We start from the raw sequence: 27953 nt of genomic DNA on the forward strand, positions 1-27953 counted from the left end.
AATTTCAAAATATGCTGGTAAATCAATGCAGGTAATTTTCCAGTATGAGTTGTAGTAGCATTACCAATAAATTACCAGTCTGATGCTGTGTGTGAACAAAGAATGACTGGTATGATGAGTCATATTACTAGCATGTAGGGTCAAACATAAAGCCTTGACGGAGCTGCTTTTAATTTTTTTTTTCCAAAAAAAAAGATATACTGTAACCGTGCTAGAAGGACATTCTTTTAGACTCATCAGCACTGTGGCTCTGCAGTTTCTATTGTGTATAACTATAATGCATCTTGTGTTTTTAAAAGCAAAACCACGTTCTGTGTGATCACCCCTTTTACTTTGGTAGATTGTTTCCGCCCCGAAATAAACACATTTATAAGATAATTGACTTTCTCATATTTGCAAAATATAAACTCACAATTGAGATGTGAGTTATAATGTCAGAACTGCAATAAACTCACAATTCTGACTTTTTTCCCTGCAATTGCATTTATATCTCGCATCTCAATTTTGACAACTCTTATCAGAATTGTGAGATATAAACTCATAATTGCAGGGAAAAAGTCAGAATTGTGAGGAAAAATAGCAGATAACAATTATTCAGTGGCAGAAACAAGCCTGGTCACTCAGAGGGAAAAAAAGTTGTCAAATTAGTGAAAATTAAAGCACTCAACTTTGTGAATAAGAGAACGGCACAACATTTAAAGTTCATGTCTGATGACTGAAATCACAGAGTTTACTGATATTTTGGTACTGATTTGTAAATGGTATCTTAAAGGTAAAAAGACAGAACACACTGCTGCTTGTGTGAACAGCACATTTATATATTTGTATAATCTGGTAATTTTGTAAGGGGCTACATACTCTTCATACTCCCTGCAAAGTTTACCACCACAGTATTACTATGCATTATCAATAGGGGTCCACCACTATTTTACTACTATGCATTATCAACACTCACAGCACTGATTAAAAAAACATGTTCAATGGTCATATGTACCAGGTGACAAGAAAAGACGAGGAACATTTTCACAAACTTGTGTTCAGTTTAAATCTCTTGAAGCCTGTTTTTTTTTTTAATGTTCAAGAAAATTCGGAAATTTAGCATAACATTATTTTCACAGATCAGGCCTCTACATTATCAAACTTCTTCGAGAGGATGAGATGCCTTTGCAGCTGAAAGTAGGCCTGTGCTCGTCTCACTGAAAGCAGCTAAGGTTATTTGACCTAATTATGTAATTTAAGGAGTCAGCAGCCTGCCAACACTTAACACCCAAGTGGGAGTGGGAAAAGAGCGAGAAAGAGCCAGTCAAGGAGACAAGCAGTCATTTTGTTTGACAAGCCATTTTATCATCAGACAGGACCTCTTTTTCAACCTCTCCTCACATATGAAAGAAACTCTTGCCCTCTCCAAACAAAGGTCATATTCTGGAGCAGGGTCATACAAATGCATATTTTTAGATTGGCAACATCCAGCTAGGTGCAATAAAAGGTAACTACAGGTTGACCAAGCTGGTGGTGATGTTTCTAAAATGCAATAGAAGCCTTAAAAAGGTAATGAAAAAGGTAATGCTTAAAAATATCTTCTTAGATCACAAAAGATGTGCTTGAAAGTCACGAGAGCATTTGAAAGCAGGCTGTATATTAGGGATCCGCTGATAGACACTTCAAATGCTCCCGTTTGTATCTGTGTAAGCGCTCGGTTAAGAGCATCAAAGATGTCTATTTACAACATGTTTTTGCAGCGTTGACCATTGTAGCCAATCACAGGCATACAGGGAGTGCAGAATTATTAGGCACGTTGATTTTCTGATCATATTTTTTTTCCAGGCACATTTGACCAATTCCAAACCACAGTAATCCTAATAACTACTATTGATTTAGTATTTAATAATGTATAAGTGATATATAATTGTTCATGAAGGCTGGAAATGAAAATCACCTTATATTCAGGTGTGCAGAATTATTAGGCATGTTTTCTTTTACAGATAAATTGATTCACCCTTAATTCTTCACCTTAATTCTTAATTCTTTTGCAGTTAACAGGTGTCTTTTCTCCGCCACGTTTTTGTCAGATCCTGCTGACCCAACGAGCATTTCACTGTCCAATGGTCATGCCTTAACATCAATGTCTAGTATTGCATTAGTATTGCATCCTTCTCATGGGCATTTAATACTTTTTGACTTTTCAGTCTGAGTTAAATCTCTTTTTTGGCTCAATTTATCTGTAAAAGAAAACATGCCTAATAATTCTGCACACCTTAATATAAGGTGATTTTCCTTTCCAGCCTTCATGAACAATTATATATCACTTATACATTATTAAATACTAAATCAATAGTAGTTATTAGGATTACTGTGGTTTGGAATTGGTCAAATGTGCCTGGAAAAAAAATATGATCAGAAAATCAACGTGCCTAATAATTCTGCACTCCCTGTATATGTTGAGCGCACGAACACAACAGCCAATCAGAGGTGTTTAAGAATCCGTTCAACAGCGTTCATACAAATTCTGGTATTGTCACATTTTTTTAAATTTCAGTACCGTCTTTTGTCTTTTGACAACACTAATTATTATGAAAATATTCACACAGTAGAATGCTCAGGTAAGATAACATAATGAACATGACACAGAACAGCCTTCTGTCAGTGCCATAATGATTTTGCTCACTTTCATCACTTTTGCTCTTATTCTCGTGCACTGACTCGTTTGCTAAACTGATCAGCCAATAAGAGTTCTCCCTCTCAATAACGGCCCGACGCAGATTCTACATGAATCGGCTAAAAAAAAACAACAACAACAGACCGCATCAGACTAGAGCCAATGGTGCAGAACACACTGGAAAAACTAAGTCGGCCGACTTCAAAAGCGGCTTGACGGCTTGGTGATTCCTTGACTTAAATTGTTCAGGAACATGCATCTGATATTGCAGTGGGAATTTTAACTCGGCAACCTTTCAAAAAGAAGGCGTTTTTACACGTAGTTTGATTCATAAACAGTGCATAAACCGTTTGGACCAATGAGGCAACAGTTTGTGGCTTCCTATGGCTTACTATTCAATATGAGGAATTATAAATGTAAATCACAATGAGATTAAATAAAACCACAGGAATGTCTTCCACGTCATCCAAGTTGCTATTATGTGAATAAAATGCCCAAATTAAATCTGTTCATCATATAAAGCGATCAAGTCTCATCAGAAAACCACTCAATCAATATGGATTAGTTTTATGATCTCTTTATGAACTTTTTGAAGCGTCAAAGTGGTAGTTGTGTAGCTGTCAATGGAGGGACAGAAAGCTCTCAGATTCCATCAAAAAGATCTTCATTTGTGTTCTGAAAATGTTGCATGGTTTTGGAACGACATGAGGGTGAGTAATTAATGACAGAATTTTCATGTTTGAGTGAACTAACCCTTCAACAGAGAAGATAATTATGTTATGGTGTCCATAAACTGTAGGCACAAACTGAAATATCTCATGTAACCACAGCCACGTACGGTTATGTACATCCTTATGAGTTCATCACTGTAATATAAATATTTTTTGTAAGATAGCCAGAATGGCTAAAACAAGGATTCTGGCCATGAACAGATTAAAACTATGCCTCTAGTCTAGCTGAGATTAAAAATCTCACATAAATCATAAAAAACGATTACCACTCCCTCACATAAAAAGACAAACAAATTTGGTGGTTTGGTTAACCAACATTAAGTTATTCTTAAGCAGCATCTTGAGGTACCACAAAAATTAAGATTTTTTCTAAAAACTTCTACCACTATCAAACTCTTCTGATGTTGTTCAGACAATGCACAAAGTCCTCTAAATTATCATCATCATCAACATGATCAAAATTTTGCTGAAAAAAATTTGTTGTTACACAATCTACCACCTTCTGTCATCTAAATAATAGCTTATACTAGAAATGTCTAAATATATTTTTCAAGTACAGATGACAACTTTGTCAAAACTAGGGCTGTACGATTAATCGAAAAATAACCGAAACCGACATTCAGAACCTCCAACCGACGTATTTTCCCCATGTCGGTTATTTCGGTTTTCACATGACTCCGCCCCGTCAGTCACATCAAGTGCAGTTTGCAGGCACACAGAGAGATGCAGGAGCAGTTATCGGTGTTTATAGATGCTCAGAATCACTATAGTAACTGCATGTTTTACACAGTTTATACAGGTAAGTTAATTGCTGTTCTTATAGCCTACGCGCTGACACACACACACACACACAGACGGCGCGCGCAAGCCCCGAAGCCGCTTTCACTTTCGTGCTCATAAAGTTTGTCAAGTATGCATTTAAAGGCTTGCCAGTTTCAACATTTAAAGCGATTGTGCACTATTCAAAAACAACAATACGGAAAACTTCTCCGTTCAGTGCTCAGCTTCTTTCTGTGACACAGCCATGTCGCGTCTCTGATAACGCGCGCGCGCGCGCGCCCTGAAGGCAGACCTCTTTCACCTGCGTCCTCTCACAAAGCTTGTCATTTGTATGTGGTTTAAGCCCTGTCAGTTTGAACATTAAAGCGAGTTTCGACCATCAGATGTGTATTATGTTGAACTAATGCCTGATATATTGTGACAAACGAACACTCAGACAGAAGCTTGCACATCCCATGAAGATCGCGCGCAGAGGAGCACAGAAACGCAGTGTCAACGCTGTCCTGTGACTAAAGTAAAGACACTAAAGTAGCTCAAAAACTCAACCGTTATAGGCATACATGTTAATACTTTTGCAGTAAGTACAAACTACAGCTTAATAATGAATAGAGACGGTATGAGTAGGCTAATTCACACACAATCACTCTCTCATTGATGCATTCAGATAAATGTAATGTAGGCCTACTGTGCTACTGTATCTGTATCTGATGTACAACAAGCAGAAATCTGCCCCATGAAAGTGAACCGTTTCCTTCAAGTATTTTAAAATCACAAAGAAATGCACTTTTTCATTAGAAAAAAAATTCCACCTTTTAATAGTAGAAAATATTTACAGTACAAACCTTATCAGTTAACTTACTCAAAACCTTATGAGGGCAAAAAAAAAAAAAAAAGCAAAATAATCGTTCATTAATCGTAATCGAGGTCAAATGTTCAATTAATCGAGGTTTTTATTTTTGGTCAAATCGTTACAGCCCTAGTCAAAACGTTCCCAGTTCAAATGGATTCGCCCAAACGACTATAAATGCTGTATTATGAATACCAGGCCAGTAGATGGCGACGTCACTTTGTTAAGAAACACTACGCGCCTACAGACTCAACACGTAATACGCATTATTCTCGCATGACATCACCTTTTTTTACAAATTTGCACTTTTGTAGTTTACACGGAGACGATAACTGTATCTTTGTCAAAGCACTCAAAAAATTGTAATGATCCTATTATTTATTCACCCTCAAGCCATCCTAAGTGTATATGACTTTCTTCTTTCAGCCAAACACAAGCAGAGTTATATTAAATAATATCCTGGCTCTTTCCAGCTTTGTAATAGCATCGAATGGTCCCGAATTTTGGAAGCTCCAAAGAGTGTATCCTATCCATCGATCCATCATAAAAGTAAATAATATGGCTCCAGTGGGTTAATAAATGCCTCCTGGAGAAAAGCGATGTGTTTTTGTAAGAAAAATATCCATATTTAAAACTTTATAAACTATAATCACTGGCTTCCGGCAACGGCTGTAGCGTGTTAACAGTTGAGTAGTTGAGTTCCGGCGGAAGGGTGACCTCTGACCCAACGTATGACATAGCTCCTCTTCTTTATACCAAAATCCCCCGACATTGTTCTTTAAAATTTCTCGTTTTAGACTTCTAAATCATGACCGGCGGTTTGTTTTGCGCTATCCTCTGTGCTTCTAAGGTTACACTACGCCTATATCATACATCCATCAGTCGGGTCAGAGGGCACCCTTCCACCGGAACTCTACTCTCTTGTGAATGCATGTACGGCCATTGCCGGAAGTCAGTTTCTGTATATGTAGCCTATTAGGGCTGTCAACGTTAACGCATGCGATTAATTTAAAGTCCTTAACACGTTAAAATAATTTGACGCAAATAAATTACAGAAGTACGTGAAGCTGCTCATTAGCGTGATTTCCGTCACGCAGTTAGATGATGTTAGAAGTCGGGAGTTTACACTGAGCATCTACAAGCACCTGTAAACCTGGAAGGAGGACATTTCCATTCTAACTCTTTAACCCAATTCTGCTTCTCTGTTTGTGATCATCAGGCCATTTTAAGCAGTAAAACTCTGGGAAAGTTTTAGTGATCCAGTGATCGAATTTATTCAAACAGTCCAAAACAGCGCTAATGTAAAGAAGGCCAGGCTGATTACATCAGACATATCAGAGAGAATAGAGACTTACATTGCATTTTTAGTGAATTATTCATTCCAGTGTGTGCTTTGCTTTGAAACACAAGTTCTGTCATATTCTGCGATTGTTTCTGAAGAGTGTAATTTTTGTGACGTAACGTTACCGGAGTTGTACAGTAAGCGCGTGAGATGCACAAATAAACCGATTGTGCCGTGCTTTCGATCACTGATCGTACGCTGCATTTATGTACAGACACATTTCAGTACATTCGCGTTGTTTCCACACACATTCAGGAAGGATAATGCTTGATTTGTCATGTGTACGTTGTTGTGTTATCGTAGGTTTATGCCGTCAAAGCGGTTGATTTAGGAGTTTTTGGCACCTCCGTGTGGTCCTGTTCGGTTTCGCAGCTTGACTCATCTAAAATTAAAACAATCTCTTTGTTGTTGCTCTGTACACATACTATACACTGTGAATTCTGTAAAGTTTTTTTCTGTAATTCATGGGTGCTTAGGGGTGTATACATTTATTATATAATAGAATTAAATGGACTCCTTATATTTAGTTATTTTGTGTCCTTTTGGAGTCTCCAATGATCCTTGAAGCCTGCAGAAAATCCAGTCTTGTGAGAATCACCCTTCAATCTGATGGTTTACTTTTTGGATATAGAAAATTATGACTAAATGAATGTGTTTAATAAGATAAATGGTGTATGCTTAATTTCACAATAAGCGTGCGATTTTTTCAGCTGAAAGAAGAAAGTCAAAATACACCTAGGATGGCTTGAGGGTAAATTATGGAATAATTTTTGGGATAATTTTCATTTTTGGGTGAACTATTCCTTTAAACTTTGAATCCCATTTTCAAAAGTTTGCCATTTTGGGGACCGCAAAATGTATTGTCGTGTAAATGAACGGCCAAAACACATAAAAGTTTTTCAGTTTTTGGTTGAAACTAGTGTAATGTAAATGACCCCTTAGTCAATAATTTTATTGGTTAGGTTGGTCGCAGAAAAAAAAAAAAAAAAACTCCACAGGAAGTGAGAAGTCCCACCGTTTGTGAAAGACAAATAATCTGGTCCATATGGTAATTATGTCGGAGAGGAAATCCATTGGAAATGTAGTAGCCCAATGTTAGCCACTTTATATAGCCGCTCGGGCGCTCGCTCTAACGTTAACCTAGAAAAATGGTCGCTATTATTAGGTGCATAAAGTGTTCCTCCTGAATGTGGAAGCTAAATTAGTACCCCGCTTACTGAATGACATTTAACTGAACATGCATTTCTCTCTCTACAGGCGCATCCACAATACTGCAGAAATGACGAGTCAGCATCATCAACTTTATATTAGCAACCGTCACGGACTCAGATATCACAGGGTTTAGTATTTGTCTAATGTAGAACAATGTCAGCAGTGTTACATATAATATTCTTTCTCAGCCCTAAAACACAAACCATTTTCTGATGGTTTCCGTATATATTTAAGTCAATAATTTAATATCATAAACAGGGTTAAACAACTTTACAGCACAAATAATGTGCTGTTAAATCTTCCAAAAAATAGGTCCCAATTAAGTGCCTTGCCATAACATCTATTTAAAAAAAATAAAACATAGGGATGAGTCTAAATTAAACCCAGAAAATGCCTTTTAAGCCCCTGACATTAGATAATGTTGTTACAGGGCAGAATTAATCACATGGGCAATTGGGCACAATTGGGGCACTACATTGAAGGGACACCATGCAGGGTTGTATAAATATTTTCAGTGGGAGATGTGACGCAATGGCCAAAAATCAGAACAATCAGTTTCCGTCCATTATTTGCACTGTCAGTCATGTTGGGACAAAAGTATGCATTGAGTACACTGTCATGATGCTTCGAATGCATATCCCGTAAAGTCAGAACACATGGACATTGTATAATCTGCCACTGTCAAATCTGAGACTCAAAATCAGATTAAAGTGCACCAACGACAATCTTTTCCTGACAGCTATCTTTCTGTTCCAATTATTTTGAGCAGCACAAACAGTACCCAAAGTTAGGCACCTTTCTCAAGGTCTTTTATGAGATCCCTGCCCATCAGGGGCTCATTCTGGAGATCCAGAGTTTTAATAATGCCCTGTCAGAAACGAGCACAACTCGTGTAATTTGTCCTCTTCATGGTAACTTTTAACAGAGCCTATTTTTGGAGGGCTTCATACTTTTTCCTGGCACAGATGACAAGCTGTGCACTGATGAAATATTGAGATGCTACATTTTCCCAGACTGTTAATAAAATATGCATCATCCACGCTGAGCTGCAAATTGCTCTGTTCCTTCTCTGCATGGGAGAGAGCATAAGACTGTAAAGACAGAATTTTCTAAAAATGACACTATAATTTCAAGTTCACAACAATTCTGTACACACAGCAATTGAGAATTTAATGTTTTAGTAAGCTGTGTTGGGCAAAGTTACTTTTAAATGTAATGCATTACTCCCTTAAAAAGTAACTAATTGAGTTACTTAACTTTTTATGGAAAGTAAGCTTGTTTGTTTATTAAGGTCAATATCAAAATCCATACAATTTAAATTATTATATAAAACATTTCAACTTGACATAAGATAGAAAATCAAAAATACATTCGGGTGATACATACTGATATATATCATGTAAACATGTTTCTGAATAAAAGCATTTTCTAGCAGTATCATAAAAATTACAGTCCAACAGAATTATGTTTAAAGGTGCAGTGTGTAGTATTTATGAGGATCTATTGATAGGAATGCAATATAATATACATAACTATGTTTTTTTTGTGGTCTATAAAGACCTTACATAATGAACCGTTTTGTTTTTATTACCTTGAGACTCATAGAATGAAATATTTCTATCTACATACATCACGGATCCCCTTAAGTCACCATTTTACGCCATTGTGTTGCTAAAGTAGCCCTGAACGTACAAACTGCTCTACAGAGCGCTAGCTAATCTCTGCTGTCTCAGACGATGACATCTTTGTCCTGTGTTGGCCACCGTAGCTTCTCTATGTGCTTCGAAAGGGAGGGGTGAACCTTGAACCTTTAGCAGTCAAAGCAACTTAACATGAGAGACATAAAGGAGGAACTTTGCCTATCAATAGAAACCTCAAGTGTATGTCTTGAGTTAACCAGTTGGCACGTATACTAAAGATGACTTTGAAGTTATGCAAGACACTTCTTTTTATACTGGGGTTAATTTCATCCAGTTTATTATTTTTTATATTCGTTCCCATTCCTTCTCCCACTTGTTAGTAATGTTAATTAAAGGTCTGAAATCAGAAGGTGGTCTTTGACCGTCAGATATATCCAGGTCAAGCGCATCCCTGGCAGCCGTGTCCGCCCTCTCATTACCAGTGAATCCAATGTGACTTGGAACCCAGCAAAAGATAATACTAAAGTTTTCCTTCTTTGAAAGATCTAAATTAGTTAAAATTTCGACAATTATGGGGTCAGTCTGTATGGATTGAAGTGCTTGAAGACAAGATCTTGAGTCAGAGGCAATTAAAAAGTTCTGTTTTTTGCCCTTCTCATTCTCAATATTTTCTAGAACAAGAAGTAATGCTTGAGCCTCTGTGAAGATAGAGCCTTGGTCTGGAATTCCAATGCCATATTGCTGCTTATGGAAAGTAAGTAGTGTGTTGCGTTACTTTTGCCTTGCTTTTTCTCACTTGGGCTGGGCTTGCTTGTTTGTTTTTTAAAAAAGCCTCAGGCTGAGGGAAATGCAAATTTGCAAATGTACAGTAGAGAGCACAGCTCAAACAAACCTTTCAGCTGTGTTGCCATTCTGGAAGAAAGTTCAACACTTACTTGCATTAAATAAAATATATAAAAGAAATTAAACAAATGTATAACTCAAGTCATTTAGTAAGTCATTTGAGCCATTACGTCAATAAATGGGAAAACTTTAAAGCAACTAAAAAATTACTATTTCGCATACTGATGACATTTTTTTGTAAAAAAAAAATGTGCGCTACATTACCAGATACTTGACAAAAAATGTAATCTGATTACATAACTCGCTACACTGCTAGTAAGACAAATAAGAGTGTCCTTGTTAAAGAAAATTACAAATCTTTTTAAAAAAGTAGCTTAAAATGAGGCTGTGTGAAACTAGTCAACTAAACAATCATGCTGCCAGTCAACAAAGGAAATACTAGTTGTTTACATTAAATCTTTTTTTGCACATTTAGGTTTGTTATAGTACTAGTTATGAGGGAAAATAGCCTTGATTTAGTCATTTTATACCAGTTTAAGGAGAAACATAAAAAAATTAAACACTTTTTACAACAACAGATCCTATATCAATATTCGAATGAACAGAACACTTTTAAATCATGTATAGTTGCCAGCACTCGTCAAGCAATTCTTGCGATTTTGTCATCCGTCATGTGTACTACAGGTACTTTTCATACACAAGAAGCGCGTTCAGACCCAGACGTGCAATCGGTGTTAACAAACAATGTGCTGAGTATGTTCTGATGTATCTACTGTTTGTTTTGAACTTATTAATAGCGAATGACAAAAAACATGTCTCATTAAGCTACATACAAAAACATCATGTACACTCATACCCCTTTTCCACCAAGGCAGTGCTAGAGCTAGTTCAGAGCCAGAGCTAGTCCCAGTTCATAGTTGGTTCTACTGAGGAGCCTTCTAAGAACCGGTTTGCTTTTCCACCTGCTGAGAGCCACAACAGAGCCAGGTCTTACGTCACTGTATACGTCTCATCTTTCTCAGCAACGCTAGCGAGACAGCGGCAGTGTTGCCAAGTTGGGCTACTTCATCACTGTTGCCGCGGGCTGTTTTTCATGTCCGCGGGTTGAGGCGACCCCAATTATGTGATATTTAGCCCCGGGAATGCGAATTTAAGTAGGCAACCATGCCAAAAAAACACATATTTTACCCCCAAATGTGCTTTCTACCGGGGAAGCCCCCCTGAAACGCGATTGGGCTTGTTTAGAGTAGCAATTGGGTGGGTTTTGTTGTGAAAACCTGGCAACCCTGGGCAGCGGGAAACACAAACACACCAGGCTTGTTCGAGATGCATCGGCGCTGCGTAGACCGATCCACGTATGATAGAAAAAAAAAACGCATGAGTGAATCAAAAGGAGTCGTGTGCTCTCGCTGGACTCGTTGTCATACGGCGATCGGTCTCTGCACAGCACCGCTGCGAACAAGCCTTCCATCAACAATGCAAACGTTGCGTTACTATTGATTCACATGGCTTTACGATCCTACATCGGCATCAAAACACAACGAAAACACAGCGAATCCAACGCATTCATGCAGTTCGCCGTAATTTGTATAGACGGAGATTACAAACGAACAGTAGCTGTTAGCTCCATTAGCTGCTATTTCAACAATGGCGGATCTCAAGTTTGTGTTCGTCTTGTTGACCCCGCCCCCAGCGCCTGACGTAATCGGTTCTTACTTCTAGCCCTGTTCTAGCCCAGCAATGTTTTGGTGCTACTTAAGAACCACTTTTCCTGGCTCGGAGCTGGGGCTTTGGGTGTGGAAACACAAAGAACCGATTTGAAACTAGGCTCTGGCTGATCTAGCTCTAGCACTGCCTTGGTGGAAAAGGGGTATAAATGCCTTAAAACTGCACTGTGTAATTTAAAAAAAAAATTGGGTTCTGAGTTGAACCATCATAAATGCTGAGTGTGGACTACTTTATTATTACTATCATCGAGATCAATCGGAAAGACTTTGAAATGCTGTTTCATGATCAGCAATTAAACTCCCAATGGGGCAAGATTCTGGAGTTCAAACCTGGAGAGAGGATGTTATTTTTGGCAGCGCTGACCCCAACAGAGACAAGAAACAGCAACAAGCGCATCAGGAGAGAGTGAAAGCATAATTATTTTCACACACTCCCTCGACCAAAGGGGATACTTACTGACAGTGACGGCGCAGAACGTCAGTTACACTGGTGTATGTATAAGACTGAAATCCAGTTCAGTTTAAAGCGTAATGTATCATGTTTTTGTTGTCTGATTGATAGCTTTTTAAGCAAGTAAAAGGCCTTTTCATTCTAACCCATATAATACACATACAACTCTAAGTAAAATAAGTATTTACATATATTATATTTAAATAGGCCTATAACAGAGACATATCCACCTTATTTTGTCTTTTGTCATCTCAATATTTAGCCATTGACGATATTTTCCGCTTTCCCTGTTATACGGTAGGGGGGCGCTATTACGCCTCTACTGAATGAGTACTGAATCTACTGATCAAAAAGACATGTGAAGAAGACGCATAAACAAACAATCTCATATATGGAAGCAGATTCATATGTGAAATAACGCAATCATCAACATTAAGCAATAAACAGCATATAAAACAAAACTGCCTAATGTTACTGAATGAAATGTCGACCCAAGACAAGCTTTATGAAGCTTTGAGGGTGTTGACTCGATCTAACCATCTGTGTTTTGATCTGAATCACATCCGGACGTAACGTTAGTCTTTTACAAAAACGTGATTTTTTTCTCAACTTTATGCTCAGTTTTGCTTTAATCATGAAACTTGCAACATTCAAGTGTTGATTAAACAAATTTTTGAATCTAGAATAAAACAGAGGGTCTGTTCTTTCTTTTGATATATTGCATGTTCAGATATTCAATTAAGATATTCTGTGGGCCATGAAACTTGTAAACATGACCAAAAGTCAGTTTACGATGATACTCTACAAGACAGGCATTTTTGACATAATTTTGTGTGAATATTTGCGCGTTGGCGCCTATTTGTGTTGCTGTGCTTCATGAGTACTAAACTGAGAGACACTTTCTCGTCTATGTGCGCTTAAATATTTTAATGGGCAAGGCTTAAAAATGCATAAATTATCAACTTCCATGAAGATGCAGCACTGGCTCGAGCGGGGAAGTGACAGATAGGCATATGGCGGTATCAAATTTTCATGTTGCGATTCACGGTATACGGTATTATCACGATATAGAAATAAGTTTCAAATAAAGTGTTGTCATACAGGTTGAATATTTAAATACAATAAATCTATACACAAAAAAAATTATAAAGTAAACAAATATTTAAAGCTGAATAAATTGCAAAAGAATTATAAAGAACAATAGGTAACACTTTACAATAAGGTCTCACTAGTTAATGCATTAACATTAACATTTTTTACAGAAGTTATTCTTCTTTGATAACGTTAGTTAAAAAAGCAACTGTTAGTTAGTGTTAGCTCAGGTCCATTAAATAATACAGTTACAACTTTTGATTTTAATGCATTATTAAATGATGAAATTTACATTTAACTAAGATTAATAAATGCTTTAGAAGTATTTGTCATTGTCAGTTTGTTCATGAATGAATAATGTTAAATAATAGAGTGTGTGACTGAACAACAAAGAATCAGAACATATTCAAACAACATCTAGGGCATGTAATTTAGTCCAGATTAAAATATAAAATGTTTAAGTTTGAAAATGAATAGCCTTAAGTCTTTAAGTATTTGGTTATGTGATGAGCACCGTAGCGAATACAGAAATCTGAATAACTGTGTGTTTAGTAGTGCGAGTGTTTTGTTTGCGAGGATTACCAGGGAAACGTCAGCGCCCTCTGCTGTCAGAGAGCGAATGTGCATTTTCATTCAGTGCGTCTCCTTCACTCGTTCCGTCATGTGCTGCTCATGCACGTTGGGTTTGTTTACATCAGTGCTCGTTCCTCTTTGACGTGTTGTTAATTTTAAACGGTTGATGGGCAAAGTATTCTTAAAATGCATTCTAAAAATCGGAATAATTCGTAATTAATAATTATTCATTGTATTTTGAAGTGCCCACAATAACAATATCGTGCATGTTCATTATTGTGATATATCGTATTACCGTATACCGGCACATGTCTAGTGACAGTTCAGTCAACTGGTCTGAGTGTCTTTCAAGCTGGCACCGGGCCATCAGGCAGTCCTTATTGTTGACCTTAATGACAAATGATTGTTGTAATTCTTACAGAGGGGGCGGGCGTCAAAACAATGGTAGGGGAAACACTGGTTGTTGCAAAACTACTGAATCACAATACGACTACTATAACTGGAAATCTAACACATTATAGTAAAAAAATGGCGGTGCCCGCTCTTGCGTGAAAAATAAGGTGGATAGTGCCAAATTAAATTCATATGCATTTATATATGCAGTCTGCAATAGACCTTATGTAGCCGCTGAATAACATGGATGGAACTTTCTTGTCAACAAGGATTGTATGCATCACAGACAGCTACAAAGGAGAAGCCTGCTAACTAGAGCCAAGACAAAGAGTTGGGTAGGTAAAACAAAGTTTTGCGACTTATTTGTTGACGTGTTAATAACAGTTTGCTGTGGAATATGATCAGGTCCAGTCGAGTCTGTGTCTGCATGGACCCAGCTTTCAAACAATAGATGGGTCCGGGTCTGTTCCGTGTAGCACATTTACGGGTCTCTTCGGGTTCGGGTACAAATTATTGGAATGAGAAGACCTCTAACACATATACAGAGCTACTGCAAGAATGGAAGTTCAAAAACAAAATTCTAAAGATGGCTGTGTGCTTGTTTCTCTGCCGCATAAGGTCTATACTGTATATAATATCTCACTGATTTACATTACAACAACAAGTTATTAGAATTTCATCTTGCATTTGGCATAAATATCAGCAACTGCACCAAATTGGGCCTCTGGAGAAAAAACTGAGGTCTTTTTCCTCGAATATGAACTCCATTTTCTCCTATATCATATATGTGTCATGATAAAAGCCTTATGTAATAAATATGACACTCAACAAAATATGTTTGCAAAGGGTTCAAAAAAGGGTTCCATTAAAAGAAATAGATTTTACTTACATATATTTTTATGTCAGGCTTTATAGGGTTAATGTGCCATTGTAAAAGATTCTGTTAAGAGCCACAGCTAATTCATTTGCTTGGAGTGAAAATGTGTTCTATTAAAATCCAAAACTGACGAGAGTATTATTAGTTACCCCAATACATGACAAGCACATTTACCTTATAAATGCCTATATGCCATTTTTACATGTACAAAAAGAATTAAATTAAGCTTCAATCTCATCTGTGAAAAGGAAGTCTTTGAGATGGCTGAACACGAACAGCATCCGACGCTGATGCAAGTTGACCAATTTAACACACTCATCCTGTGATATTGACGTACTTATTAATGCATGTATGACCAACCGGATTTCCACTATCGACTGCAGCCCGCAAATAAAAACACCAAGGGAAATGGTGCCAGCTCATTATGCTTGCCCTGTTCATAGCAAACGAGAGAACTACAGGATTTAGACAAACATTCCAATTCTGTTATCTCCGGCATGCACACTGTCTAGAATACTGCAGAGAGAGCCAGGGATGCTCGCTTCCACAGAAATATCACAAGGGTAGAGGCTGAGTAACAGAAGCTAAAGTGAGAGACAAACAGAGCATGTTGACCGATATTGTAATTCGATATTCAAACTTTTCTACTTCAACTGTCAAGTCTACCAATCAATTCCCATCTAGTGGGTCCCTAAATACCAACAACACCAAGCAACTGCATTAACACAATTGCATGTTCAACAGGAAGCAAGGTCAATTATTTAAAAGTTATATTAATATTGTATAGTGTTGTTTGCATAAATGATTTGACTTTAGGCTTAACTGCCATTCAAGCCATTCACCCAACAATACTGTCCTCATTTACTCACCATTGTGTCCAGAACTGTATTGCGTTCTTATTATTGTTGAACATAAGTCAATGGGGTGCAAATTTGTTTTGGTGCCAATGTTCCCCAAAATGTCATGTTTTATGTTCCGCAAAGTAAAGAAATGCATACAGGTTTGGAATGAGGGAGAGTATGATGACATAATTTTTATTTTTTTGCTCAACTATGCCTTTTAAGCATGATTTTTAAGCAATAATTATTTTTAGATGAGCATGAGACTTACCATTTAATGATGTATGGTTTGTTAAGACTAATTAATTGAATGGCAAAATGCACTGAGCAGAAAATGTAAACTACAGTCTCAGGAATGTATGTGATCTTTGCCACCGAACAGTTTAACTCAAAATATGATTAAATATTTATAATAATGCAGTTTGTTTTGTTGTTGTTTTTTCTTTTTTGTACCATAATAACTACGTCTGCTATCTCATTCCGTCAAAAAAACAGTTCTGTATAATATTGTCCACATAAAAACATAGCTATCAGTGTCTGTTCAAGTAAAAAAATACATTAAAATAACAAAAAAGAATAAGAAATATACACTTTTTAACAATTGCAGGACCCACAGGTATTGCCTCCCATAGTGATCCAAAAACATCATAACTGCATCATTCTACGATTGCAGTGTTTCTTTGCAAGATTCTCTCATATATTACGATGACAAAAACAAAGTCTACTACACAGACAAGTAAAACATGTGCTCTGCGATGCAATGTTGCACAGTCACAGAAAAACAAACAATATAGCACAAAGTCAACTGGTTGACCATAACAGCAATGCGCTCTGATTCGCAAGGAAAGATTCGAAGACTCGGTTCTTATTAAACTCGCTGCTATTGTACTGGCGCGAGCACACAAAAGCTTCATTCAGTATTTAACCAGCGGCAAATTCAGAAGACAAAATCACTGTGTGTGACTTAAAGAGTCTTATGTCGGGTTATAAGTGAATTAAATAAGGCTTTCGCTTTTCGGCAATACTTTTTCCTCTCGAAACCTCTATTGCAGTGAACCACGAAACACCGAATACACACCTCCCGTGAAGCTGCCAAACACGCTCACGGCACCAACTTTACGCGCTCGTCGTTCTTTACCTTTACAGGTTGCCTCTGGACAGTTCGGAGGGGAACGAAGGGATGCCGATTGAAACGGCCTTTCGGGTTGGGTGCATGCAAAAGAGGGCGATGGAAATCCCGTTCCGAGTGCTTTTCGTTGTCCTCCTAGTCCTTCGTTCGCAGGCCCTGTAGGAACTCCGCCGCAGCGTTCTCGCGCTTTCTCTCTCTCTCTGCTGGCTGCTCAACCCAGCGCTCGATGACGTCACCGCTGCCAGGGATGGACTGCCCAGGGCAGTATACAAGATTCAAATGCATTGTCAACTTTATTGTTTGCAATATGTTTCTGTGTACTAAAAACCTAGTGAGATATCACCCTAGACTCTCAACCAACAAAGGGACCCCGAGTTATAAATACATTTTCTTAACACTTTATAATAACTTTAAAAAAAAATTAAATGGCAGAACGCAAATGAAGCTTCATTTTCCTAATCCAACATTTCCAATATAACACCACATTTCATTATTCTTTTTACCTTCATACTCGCTACAGTCTATGAACATTACAAAAATATTGTCACAACATTCAAAATACTTAGACATTCTTTAAAAATGATGTATTGCAGTTGAAGGTAATGATCTATTGGTTTTAATCTCAAAGTGTGTTATGATTAAGTGATTATTATGTGTACATTTGATAGCAATGTCTGAAAAAGATTCAAAAGTTTAATTTTGTCAATACATTTTTTGTTGTTGTGTTTATGTCTTACCATACATGGGAAAACTGTAAATAAATTTACATGTAATTATTTAGCACATGCTTTTATCCAAAGTGACTTACAAATGAGGAGAACAATAAGCAATCAAGCTAACAATAGGGCAACAGGGTCAAGTGTTGACGGAAAAGCCGTTTCTTGAAAATGCCTTAAGACTTGGCTGTTCGGGTTGAGTTAGGCAGGTCATTCCACCAGCAGGGAACAGTCAATAAAGGTCCATGAAAGTGATTTTGTGACTCTTAAGGGTGGCACCACAAGGCGCCATTCACTTGAAGAACGCAAGCTTCTGGAGGGCACAGAAAATGCTTGTGAGACAGAGGCTATACGTGCCTAATGGAAATAGTGTTTGCTTTTCCATGACCATGTGCTTTATTGGCGTTTGTGTGAACACTGATCATCCTTGACTTGACTTTTTATGCACAGATTCTCTCTGAGGGGAGTGTCTGTGTGTATGTGTGTTTGTGGCTGGCAGCCCATATCCAATCTCTGATCAGCTCAGTGAGAGAGTGAGTTGAAATGTTATTGACTGAGTGCAGTGTTCCTGCTGCTAGCTCATGAGGGGTGCCACAGTCATCAGAGAGATGGGTCTTTCAATGTCATCTGAAGGACAGAAAACTGCACACACACACACACACACACTGCTGACAAGCCAAATAAAAAAAATGAGATGACAGGAAATCAATGAAAGCCAAATTATGATTTGTGAATATACCGGATGGGAACACTAAAAAGATTAATTCATGGCATTGTTCCAGGGTTGGCTCAGTCATGCAAAAGACACACATCTTATCTCGGATTTTCAGTTACATTAGAGTGTTTTATTTTAAAACTTTACAAAAGAGTAGACACTTTCAGTTGCAAATTGGTGTCTCATTACTTTTGCAAAGAAATAAAACTATAAATTCCATGTTATTTGTATATAGACAAATAGTGTTGCATTCACAAATCCAAACCATCCAACCATGTTAATATAATACACAATCACAGTAACACACACAGAATATTTGTCCAAATGTAAGATTTATGTATTTGAATTGCTTGTAAAATTACCATGCATTTGGATTACACAGTTTTAACATAAAATAATAAAATTAAGATTAAAAAATAATAAAATCAAATAGTTAAAAATATATTATGGCATGCTTTTTTGAGTGCAGAATTTTCATTTATGTATGTAATCCAAATGGATGGAATTTCTTTGAGCAAATCAAGTACATAATACTTAAATGTATGCATTTTTTTAGTGTAACTGCAAACCATTTAGATTTTCACTACCAAGCTCTTACAGGCTAAACGTTCAACAGTGTTTCTGGTGGTTTTCTTTGTTTTAGTGTTAAATGTTTAAAAAATAATGAAATTGCACAAATCAGGCTTTCAAAATGTATTCATACATCCCAATTTTTGACTTATTTCAAAGCAGATGAGATTCAAAATTGATCTCAATCTAACAATATTTTAGAAATGACCCGGTAAAAAGACCATTTACTTCTTTAGAGCCACCCCTTAATAGCAATGACAGCTTTAAGTTTTTTATTGTTGAGGAATTTCCTGTATTTAAGTTTTGATTATTGATATCAGCACATTCCTTCAGGTTGGTTTGCTCCACAATTGTTAGAAATACAGATTTTAATTTGAACTGACATCAGGGATTCAGGGGCATGTCTTCCGTTCTTAAGTTACTTAACTTATGTTCTTGAGCCACTTCAGTGTTAAATTACAAACAAATTCATAAAAAAATTATGTATCTGAAGGCTTACCTACCATAAAGTTAAATATGTAATTCTTTTGTACGTTTTATCTTTGTTGTTGAACAAATAGCACCCTCTGGTGTCCAAAGATAATACCAAGAAGAACAGAATTTGTTTCAGAATTCATGCAGCTCAGCATGACATGTTGTAGATTTATATTTTTACATTGCACACTCTTAGAAAAAAAGGCTTCAGTTGTCTATGGTTCTTGACTCAATTTTAAAGAACCCCTTTTGCCAAAAAGGTTCTTGGATAAATGTCTTATTGTATAATACTTTCACGTTTAACAAGGTTTTTCCAGTAATAAAAGAGTTTACATGCTGTTTAATTCATACAATTTAAATAAAATACAAAATGAATTCAAACCAAATTAAAAATAAATCCATTAAATAATCCCATGATGGAAAAGGATCTGTGTGATTCTATAATTGTAGGTACATTTGGTGTCATTTTGCAGCTTTTTTCAAATTGCTAATTTGTTACTCATTGTCATGGATCACAAGATGTTACAGGCCATAACAATATAATATTTGTATATATTATATTTGTCATATAGCTGAAAATGCATGTATCATTGTGTACTCAAAATATTTTAGTAATATTTAATTCATTTTATTTATAAAAGCCCTAAATAGTATTTTTCCTAATTCTTCAACCTTAAATTGTTTAAAAATAACTTAAAAAGGTCCATAAAATCATATTTTGCCTTTAATTGGTGGAATTATCTCCCACAACTATATAAGATACAGGAAATTATGTCACTTTCCCTCAGTGATAAAATCTGAAGCACTGAAAGGTATGTGCTCTTTCTGAGAAAACATTTTAATCTAGAAAGTTATTTTTTTAAACGTCAAAATTGTTACCACAATATCAAAAGGAAAACATAATTTATCACTGATCACCGTGGGTTGTTTAAAAGTCTTTCAATCATTCATTAGTGCAATGTGCTCTTAGTATTTATGCTAGCAAGTTTTTGGCTAAAACGTTTCAAATTGTCAATCCTGTTACCGTCAAACTCTGTTACCAATGTTATTTCTACATATTGCCTAGCATTGACAAACAATAGTATAAATAAATTACTTTTACGTTAAAAGTAAAACAAAATAAAAAAGCTATGTAACTTTTGTTTGGCAAACACTGAATTATTAAAACTGAATGTTTTCAAGAAGATACTGGAAAGAATTTCTGTTAGTGAAGGGGTATTTTTTCCCTTAACTTTTTGAAAAGCAAAATATATCTCCAATAAGATTGAGTTGAAAAGGAGCAGCAGGTTGTATTTCAGGAAGGGCACCAAATTACATACGAAGAGATCAATTCATTCGGTATTACAGTACGTTCTCAGTTCCAGAGAATTTTATTTTCAAACAAGAACAGAGCATATTTTAAAAGGTTTTTAAAAAAAATAAATAGCTTTAACAGAATAGTACTTCATGTGCAAAATCTTGGCGCAAAACGTATCAGATCCAGTCAGTTCCCTCACAAAAGATCTGCATATGTAGTGAGTAACTGAGAAATGACAGATGTGCGTATTAAGTCCATTCTCAGAGCAAAGAATCAGGTGGAGGAGCCATGTCGATATCTCAGCTCTGGGCCAGCTCTAGTTTGTTTTCTGACGTCTTTGGTGCTTCAATTACTTCCCCACACATGAACTGCTCCTACAACAAAAATATAAGCTTTTAAACAAACTAACGTGATAACATATCTCAGAACATTTAAAGTCACCATGAAAACAAAATACTCATTTTTTATGGAACATTGCAGCATTTATTATAAATGATTTATACATGCACAAATGCGGGTGGATTTCAGCCATGGAGTGTAACACAGTCACTCTTTTGTCTGGTTGAATTTTTATTCTGTGTAATTGGATAATATATATACTGCTGTTCAAAAGGTTTTGATCGGTAAGATTTTTAATGTTTTTAGAATAAGTCTCTTATGCTCACCAATGCTGCGTTTATTTTATTAAAAATACACACACACAAAAAAACTGTAATATTGTGAAATATTTTTAAAAATATAAAATAACTGTTTTCTATTTGAATATATTTTAAAATGTAATTTATTTCTGGGATGCAAAGCTGATTTTTCAGCATCACTACTCCAGTCTTCGGTGTCACATGATCCTTCAGAAATCATTCTAATATGATGATTTGATGCCCAAGAAACATTTATGATTATTATCAATGTTGAAAACAGTTGTGTAATTTTTTTTTTTCAGGATTCTTTGATGAATAGAAAGTTCAAAAGAACAGCATTTATTTTAAATATAATATTTTGTAACATTATAAATGTCTTTACTGTTACTTTTGATCAATTTAATGCATCCTTGCTGAATAAATGTATAATTTATTGTAGTAAAATCTTACTGACCCAAAACTTTTAAACGGTAGTGCCATGTTGCTAAAGCTTTCTATTTTAGATCAATACTGTTCTTTAGAACTTTCTATTCATCAAAGAATCCTAAAATAAATGTTTTACACAACTGTTTTCAACATTGATAATAATATTAGAATGATGTGACACTGAAGACTGGAGTAGTGGTGCTGAAAATTCATCTTTGCATCACAGAAATAAATTACATTTTAAAATATATTCAAATAGAAAACGGTTATTTTACATTTTAATCATATTTTACAATATAACATTTTTGTTGTTGTATTTTTAATAAAATAAATGCAGCTGAACAGCAGTGTACATTTTTCAGTTGTAGTCTTTTAAAAAGGCATCTGAAATAATAAGCGCAATGTAGTGTTGTCAAAAAAAGATTTTTCAATACATATCGAAACTGAAATATCTGAAACGCTTCCAATAATAATTTCCCACAGAATAGATACACGATACCAGCTGTGCTCTCTCTCTCTCTCTCTCTCTCTCTCTCATCTCTCCGACAGCGAGTTGACACACAAACCCACCTCCCCTCTCTTACTCATTTAATTTGTTCCAGATTAATATTGTTGTTACAGGGTTTGAATTTCAGCATGGGATTGAATGTATTGTGCATAATTTTACTTAACTTCTTTTTCTTAGCTTATTACGCTTAAACATTGAAATAGACACAGAATAATGTCAAAATGCCAGTATTGGCGAGTATTGTAAACACAGCCAGTTATATTTTAAGTAAACGTAAACAGTTGAGAAAGAAAATGCATATAGCAGTATAAAAGATATTTGCGTCAGGTCTTAAAGTGACAGCAGCCTAATATACCTGCTGCCAGAAAATATCTATAAAAATATCTATATAGCAGTTGTCCCCCATGGTATCGATGTGAAAACTGTGGCCAGTGAAAATTCTGAGTGGCAAGTAACTTTGGAAAAAAGTTAATGTTTGACTTGAAACAGTGCTGCGCAGACTGACTGGTATATGACATCAAAGTACAGCGAGAGCGATTGGAAAGCACACAGAACAGTCTACTCTCTAATCGCTCTCACAGGACTTTGATGTCATACACCGATCAGTCTGCACAGCACCACCTCAATTCGGACACCTCTTTCGGCTGTGTTTGAAAAATTAGCTGCCTCGCTGCTTAATGAGGCAATGACTTGTAGGCATCGTTTGTGTATGAAGGTACCTCACATACTGATTTCAGAGACTTCTGAGGCAGCTTAAATGTATAATGATCAATCGCAAAATAGGCCGAGCTTTGGTTAAAACTAAGCAAATATTTAATTACTACAATAGTCATTTCTTACTAGAAATGACATTAGAAATGGAAAACGTTGGTCAAAAACATACATTTACACAAACTGACCACTAACCAAAATGTTCAGACATTTTTAAGCTCAACTGTGACAGAATGGAAAGCACAGGATTGTGGGATATCAAAGGCAGTGAAGGATACATCTATGCTGCCTTCAAAAATCGATCAGATGATGGTATTTAAGGAGACAGGCAGTGAAGCTAACATTGGATTCTGACGTGCCTTAATGTCTTCCTTGACAATAGTTGAACAGATACTATATAAAGGCCTTGTTTTGGCAAATCGTCATGAAATGGCTAGTTGTGATTGTCTTATATCCGAGTGAAATGGCTTTTCAAACAAACAAACAAAAAATGTAGAATGGGACTTGATTTTGTCCATTGGGAATTTGTTTTGATTGTTGGATTGTGCCATTAAAGGGTTAGTTCACCAAAAAATGCAAGTTCATCACCCAAAGATCATCTTCGGAACAAAAATGAAGATCTTTTTGATGAAATCTGAGAGCGTTCGGTCCCTCCATTGACAGCTACGCAACTACCACGCTTCAAAAAGTTCATAAAGAGATTGTGAAACTAATCCATATGAATTGAGCGGTTTAGTCCACATTTTCTGAAGAGACACGATCGCATTATATGATGAACAGATTGAATTTAGGCTTTTATTTACATAAACACTAATCAACTCACACATCAGGTGTGGTAAACAGAAGCTCAAGCATGTTCGCTTGACATGCAAGAACCAGTGAGGTTTATTCTCGTGTGTTATGCAGAACTTTTGGGCTTCCGCAAGAACAAGTGAGGTTTGTCAAGCAGGTTCGGTTGAGCTTCTGTTGATGTTTGCTGATATAAATGTGAATAAAAGCATAAATTAAATCTGTTCATCATATAAAGCAAAAGTGGTAGTTGCATAGCTTTCAATTGAGGGACAGAAAGGTCTCAGATTTCAACAAAAAGATCTTCAGTTCTGAAGATGAACAAAAGTTTTATGGGTTTGGAACATGAGGGTGAATTAATGACAGTTTTATGACATTAATGTCATTTTTGGGTAAACTAACCCTTTAAACACATCATCAGAGAAAAGAGGAGGTCATTGCAAGAGGTCCGGAAAGTATTTTTATTGCAGAATACACAGGTACATTAACTAAAAAAACAAAACAATGATGTGGACAGAAGAATCTTTTATAATAAATACAGCAATATTCAACCCCTCCCCCTTTGAATTTTCATGTTTATAGCCAAAGCTATCACACAAGAGGACTCTGGTGTGATTGTTTATTAAATGCTCCTTATTTTATTTATTTATTTTTCCAGTGAAGAACAACAGATAAATGACCATGCCAAGTTGGACACAGATCAGAAAATGCTAAACATCTTACCTTATCATAGATTACTTTTACTATTAGTGAGCAGCTCGGACAGGTGGCCACTTCTTCACCATTCTCAAGATCCTCCTGAAAAAACAGTTTAATGTTTAGAGAACAGTAGGCATTTTTCAGTTCACCTACAGATATTTGCCAATAGTTAAACTCTCACACTCTTGAGCTTAATCCATGAACCAATACTTTATTCATACCAACCACTGTTAAACGCAACAACGATTACAGATTAAAATACAATTCTTCATATAGATTATATAGAAATGTACACACATATTTATATAAATGTCAGAAAAAGATAAATCTGGAAATTATTAATCCAGTAGTGACAGAACCGATTCTGCTTGAACAACTTGCCTTCGTTATTGCGAATCTGTCACCACATGGACAAGGAAAATAATATGTTTCTGTTTCTTCATCATACTCAAAATCTTCAATTTCAACCTCGTCGTGAAACACGGTCATTTTTAATCAGTTATTGGTTAAAAACCCTCGCCGGTGCTGATCCAACATGCGGCCGCTGCGCTGTGACATAAGTGGCGCACAAATTTGACGTGGTGAAAGCGAATTACAACAAACAGCTATTCACAATTTAGCCACCGGGAGGAGACACATTTCTATCCACCCGATGCTACACAAGTCGCCCTGCAATCGATGTTATCCAGTCTATGTGCATGCAGACATGCCTAACTTTCCCAAAGTAAGATTTTCTTCCATTTAAGTCACTTAAGCCATTTAAGAATTAGGTTATGTTGAAGTAGCCACACTTTTAATGTAGTGTTGTAGGTAATACCACCTAATCCGAGAGCCGAGACCAAGTCGAGACAAAGATCAATGTGTGTTGAGACCAAGACAAGACCATGCAAGACCTGACCAGCACTCCTTAAATTCATAAAGATCCACATTACTGAATGAGAAATACCTTATTTTTAATCAATAAATTAGAATAAGACACTATATAGAGCTGTTACCAATCAAATGAAATCATTAACAAAATTCACCTTTGCACTGCAGAGGTCGTACAGAAGATGCATCTGAATTGGTAAATTACAAATGCAAAAATGTTGAGATTGAGAATAATGTTTTTTTATGTATTGAATGTTTGTATAAAAGCAATATGTTTGCAGCCATGCTCAAATTGAAAACAGCTCTCTTGCTCTTGTGATATTACTTCCACATCTCATACAAGTACTTTTTTGCAACAATATCTCGAATTTTGTGAGCATTTGTATTAATTTTGGTGACATTTTTGACACAATCCCTCATTAATTTCTGAACCGGCACAATAAATAAATCAAATTATAAATAAGTTATTTACTGCATCTGAAGCAGTAAGTTTTAATAATAATAATAATTAATTACATTTATATAGCGCTTTTCTAGGCACTCACTCAAAGCGCTTATAGAAGGGGGGAATCTCCTCAACCACCACCAATGTGCAGCATCCACCTGGACGATGCGACCTCAGCCATATTGCGCCAGTACGCCCACCACACACCAGCTGATTGGTGGAGAGGAGACTGAGGGATGATACCAATCGTATATATATATATATGGGGATGATTAGGAGGCCATGATTGGCCCCAGGACAGGGGCCAATGGGCAAATTTTTTTTGGCCAGGATGCCGGGGTTACACCCCTACTCTTTATCGAAGGACATCCTGGGATTTTTAATGACCACAGAGAGTCAGGACCTCGGTTTAACGTCTCATCCGAAGGACGGTGCTTGTTACAGTATAGTGTCCCCATCACTATACTGGGGCGTTAGGACCCACACAGACCACAGGGTGAGCACCCCCTGTTGGCCTCACTAACACCTCTACCAGTTTACATCCAGTTTTACATCCAGATCCAATCACATCACAATAATGTTAATAAATAAATCAGACAAAGCACTGGCAATTTAGTAGTTGGGGTCTTGACCGGTCTTGAAACAAAATCCAGAGTCCTCTAAGTCTGAGACCGAGAGTAAAAAATGTGGTTGAGACCGAGACAAGACCAAGACCTTCAAAAAATGGTCGTAAGACCAAGACTGGTCTTGAGTAGGCCTACTACAATACTGTTCAATGCACTGCACTTTCAAGCCTCATTTGAAGTGTTACAACTTTAAGCAATATTTAACACCTGTTTTGTGTTTTATTTAACATATTATTAGCCTATTAAAATGTAAGCAGTATAGGCCTACTGCACTGCATGAGGTATGGAAGCTATTTATACTAGCTGAAGATATCATTTCTTACTTGAATCACATGTACCCTACACAAGACTTAAGAACCTAGACATTTTTTGGCATCAAACTCTTGCATACTTGGCAACAGGTTTTCACTCTTCCCATGTTTTTAAAAAAATCCTCCCACATTCTGTGAAAATCCAATGTGGGAAAGAATTTAGTTTAGTGTTGAATTAGATTTTGCGATTTAAAGCGTCTCCATGACGGAACTGGAGTATAGGCTTAGAGACAAGCATTCATTCTTGCAATGCAAATGGGATTAATTTGGGTTATCTGATAAGATAAGAGAGGAGAACAAGATTTTCCCAAGAACTAGGCTGTCAAGAGGTCACAGGAAAAACATATGTTGCCATGAAAAGTATTTGACATGAAATCTTGAATGCATGTTATTCAATAGTTGCATATTATCAAGCAAAATGCAATATTGAATTAAGGGAACTGTAGAAATGACACTGCAGCATTTTTATTTTTTATTTTCTCCTTTCAGTGCAAATCATTAACAGTGGCTCTTATCACCCCTGTGAACAAGTAAATGCCCCCTTAAACCAGTTGGACAGCAGCAATAAATACGTATTTGGAATGAGCTTTACTGTTTCTGAAGTACTTTCGGTCCATTCTTCTTTGCATAATGCCTTAGAGATTGTGATAAATCTGAACTGCTCTTTCAGAAATCCAGCACATTATCTCCAGGCCTATAGACCACTCCAAAACATTAATTTGTGTTTATTTTAAGCCATTCAGATGTGGAATTGATTCTGTGTTTTGAATCACTGTCCTGCTGCATCACCCAAATACACTCTAAAAAAAAAGGTTCTATAAGGCACCAAAAATGGTTCTTGGCTCGTAATCATAGGGGAACCTTTTTTAGTGCTATATGGTGCTTCAGTGGTTCTTCAGAGGTTCTTCACCGGTTCTTTAACTAAGGTGCTATATAGGCACCTCTGAAGAACCGCTGAAGAACCACTGAAGCACCAAAATTGGTGCTATATAGCACTAAAAAAGGTTCCCCCATAAAGAACCTTTT

The 27953-nt window shown here is 36.5% G+C and overlaps 2 protein-coding genes across 3 annotated transcripts in view; both read right to left on the reverse strand.

The window, feature by feature from the left end:
• Nucleotides 1-17350, reverse strand: part of nck2b (NCK adaptor protein 2b) — a 66011-nt gene extending 48661 nt beyond the window's left edge. Inside the window, exon 1 of one of the 2 annotated variants that reach the window (XM_079841498.1) lies at nucleotides 17142-17350. The gene's annotated coding sequence lies outside the window, so the exon portion shown is untranslated. Of the gene's footprint in view, nucleotides 1-17081 lie in introns of both variants that reach the window. The other variant, XM_079841499.1, reaches the window with a different exon arrangement.
• A 2390-nt stretch (nucleotides 17351-19740) lies between these two features.
• dph3 (diphthamide biosynthesis 3) lies at nucleotides 19741-25264 on the reverse strand. The gene is made up of 3 exons (XM_079840641.1): nucleotides 25057-25264; nucleotides 24700-24774; nucleotides 19741-21278 (listed from the first exon to the last, which is right to left on the reverse strand). Exons 1-3 carry the CDS (start codon nucleotides 25162-25164, stop codon nucleotides 21204-21206), a joined length of 258 nt encoding a protein of 85 aa, XP_079696767.1. The 5' UTR covers nucleotides 25165-25264; the 3' UTR covers nucleotides 19741-21203.
• Nucleotides 25265-27953: the final 2689 nt, after the last annotated feature.

This window comes from Gobio gobio, assembly GCF_949357685.1.
Source record: "Gobio gobio genome assembly, chromosome: 17".
In the NCBI taxonomy this organism is placed as follows: Eukaryota; Metazoa; Chordata; class Actinopteri; order Cypriniformes; family Gobionidae; genus Gobio; species Gobio gobio.

Bases quoted from the DNA above. Each gene is read 5' to 3' on its own strand.
- dph3 (XM_079840641.1), bottom strand. From the start codon at position 25,164: ATGACCGTGTTTCACGACGAGGTTGAAATTGAAGATTTTGAGTATGAT. The intron at 24,775-25,056 runs GCAAGTTGTTCA...CTGTTTTTTCAG, and splicing joins ACAGATTCGCAATAACGAAG to GAGGATCTTGAGAATGGTGA. The intron at 21,279-24,699 runs GTAAGATGTTTA...TTTTTGTTGTAG, and splicing joins TAAAAGTAATCTATGATAAG to GAGCAGTTCATGTGTGGGGA.